At 57.0% G+C, this 2,637-nt stretch overlaps 1 protein-coding gene across 1 annotated transcript; it reads right to left on the reverse strand.

Moving 5' to 3' along the window:
• Positions 1-1,946: 1,946 nt before the first annotated feature.
• On the reverse strand, positions 1,947-2,637 carry LOC138646163 (histone H1C-like). The gene has a single exon (XM_069735626.1). The coding sequence runs from the start codon at positions 2,601-2,603 to the stop codon at positions 1,947-1,949; it is 657 nt and encodes a 218-aa protein (XP_069591727.1). The 5' UTR covers positions 2,604-2,637.

A 2,637-nucleotide genomic window follows, 5' to 3' on the forward strand; every position in this document is an offset into this window, starting at 1 on the left:
TGTGATAAGAGGAGCGGCGGGAGCAGGGTATTTATGCTCCGGGGCGCGTCCTCATTGGTTTCTGGGAAACACGCCCCCTGCGCTCCACTGGCTCTTTCATGAAATAAAGTGGCCAATAAGGGTTGATTTGTTTGACCAGTCATTGTTATTATTCCCGCCCACTAATCCCGCCCCTGAAGTCCCCGCCTCTTCCGTGATGCGTCTGTCCTCAGATCACTCATTTGCCGCTTGCTGGAGCAGCTGATGTATTTGCGTTCAAATGTCCCCGTGTATAGCGCTGTACAGTGCAGCTCCCGCAATATCGACAGATCACACAAACCCCCCATCCTGAGACTGCGCCCAGCATCAGTTATATTACAAACATTAGAAGTCCGAGAACTAATCATACAGCTCTGCGGGGAGGAGGCGGTGGCACTGATCATACAGCTCTGTGGGGAGGAGGTGGTGGCTCTGATCATACAGCTCTGTGGGGAGAAGGTGGTTGCTCTGATCATACAGCTCTGCGGGGAGGAGGTAGTGGCACTGATAATACAGCTCTGCGGGGAGGAGGTAGTGGCACTGATCATACAGCTCTGTGGGGAGAAGGTGGTTGCTCTGATCATACAGCTCTGCGAGGAGGAGGTGATGGCACTGATCATACAGCTCTGCGGGGAGGAGGTGGTGGCACTGATCATACAGCTCTGCGGGGAGGAGGTGGTGGCTCTGATCATACAGCTCTGTGGGGAGAGGTGGTGGCACTGATCATACAGCTCTGCTGGGGAGGAGGTGGTTGCTCTGATCATACAGCTCTGCGGGGAGGAGGTAGTGGCACTGATCATACAGCTCTGCGGGGAGGAGGTAGTGGCTCTGATCATACAGCTCTGCGGGGAGAATGTGATGGCTCTGATCATACAGCTCTGCTGGGGAGGAGGTGGTGGCTCTGATCATACAGCTCTGTGGGGAGAAGGTGGTTGCTCTGATCATACAGCTCTGCGGGGAGGAGGTAGTGGCACTGATAATACAGCTCTGCGGGGAGGAGGTAGTGGCACTGATCATACAGCTCTGTGGGGAGAAGGTGGTTGCTCTGATCATACAGCTCTGCGAGGAGGAGGTGATGGCACTGATCATACAGCTCTGCGGGGAGGAGGTGGTGGCACTGATCATACAGCTCTGTGGGGAGAAGGTGGTTGCTCTGATCATACAGCTCTGCGGGGAGGAGGTGGTGGCACTGATCATACAGCTCTGCGAGGAGGAGGTGGTGGCACTGATCATACAGCTCTGCGGGGAGTGGGTGATGGCACTGATCATACAGCTCTGCGGGGAGGAGGTGGTGGCACTGATCATACAGCTCTGCGGGGAGGAGGTGGTGGCACTGATCATACAGCTCTGCGGGGAGGAGGTAGTGGCTCTGATCATACAGCTCTGCGGGGAGAATGTGATGGCTCTGATCATACAGCTCTGCTGGGGAGGAGGTGGTGGCTCTGATCATACAGCTCTGTGGGGAGAAGGTGGTTGCTCTGATCATACAGCTCTGCGGGGAGGAGGTAGTGGCACTGATAATACAGCTCTGCGGGGAGGAGGTAGTGGCACTGATCATACAGCTCTGCGGGGAGGAGGTGGTGGCACTGATCATACAGCTCTGTGGGGAGAAGGTGGTTGCTCTGATCATACAGCTCTGCGGGGAGGAGGTGGTGGCACTGATCATACAGCTCTGCGAGGAGGAGGTGGTGGCACTGATCATACAGCTCTGCGGGGAGTGGGTGATGGCACTGATCATACAGCTCTGCGGGGAGGAGGTGGTGGCACTGATCATACAGCTCTGCGGGGAGGTGGTGGCACTGATCATACAGCCCTGTGGGGAGGAGGTAGTGGCACTGATCATACAGCTCTGCTGGGAGGAGGTGTTGGCACTGATCATACAGCTCTGCGGGGAGGAGGTAGTGGCTCTTATAAGAGCCTTTGTGGTATCAGAACAGGGGCTGCAGCTTATTTCTTAGCCGCGGGCTTCTTGGCTTTCGCAGCCTTCTTAACCGACTCTTGGCGGGTTTGGCCGCCTTCTTAGCCGGACTCTTCGTCACCTTCTTGGGCTTGGGAGCGGCTTTCGGCTTTTTGGGGCTCTTGGCCGCTTTCTTGGCAGCTGCGGGCTTCTTGGCCTTTTTCGGGCTCTTCTTGGCCGCGGTCGGAGCCTTCTTGGGCTTCTTCGGAGATTTGGCGGCTTTCTTGGCAGCAGCGGGTTTCTTAGGTTTGGCCGCAGCTGCTGGCTTCTTCTTGGCCACTTTGTCCTTCGTCTCCTGCTTCTTGTTCAGCTTGAAGGACCCGGAGGCGCCGCTGCCCTTCACCTGGAGGAGGGCGCCCTTGGTGACCAGAGACTTGACGGCCAGCTTCAGGCGGCTGTTGTTCTTCTCTACATCGTATCCTCCGGCAGACAGAGCCTTCTTCAGGGCGGCCAGAGACACCCCGCTGCGCTCCTTGGAGGCGGACACGGCTTTCACGATCAGCTCGGAGACGCTGGGGCCGGAGGGTTTATTGCTCTTCTTGGCAGCAGATTTCTTCGGCTGCTTCTTGGATTTGGCGGCCGGTTCTGCGGGAGGGGGAGCGGCGGCTGGCGCGGTCTCTGCCATCATGTGCTGCGGAAAAACAAAATGAAAATATTTCCTG

Source organism: Ranitomeya imitator, chromosome 7 (assembly GCF_032444005.1).
Source record: "Ranitomeya imitator isolate aRanImi1 chromosome 7, aRanImi1.pri, whole genome shotgun sequence".
In the NCBI taxonomy this organism is placed as follows: domain Eukaryota; kingdom Metazoa; phylum Chordata; class Amphibia; order Anura; family Dendrobatidae; genus Ranitomeya; species Ranitomeya imitator.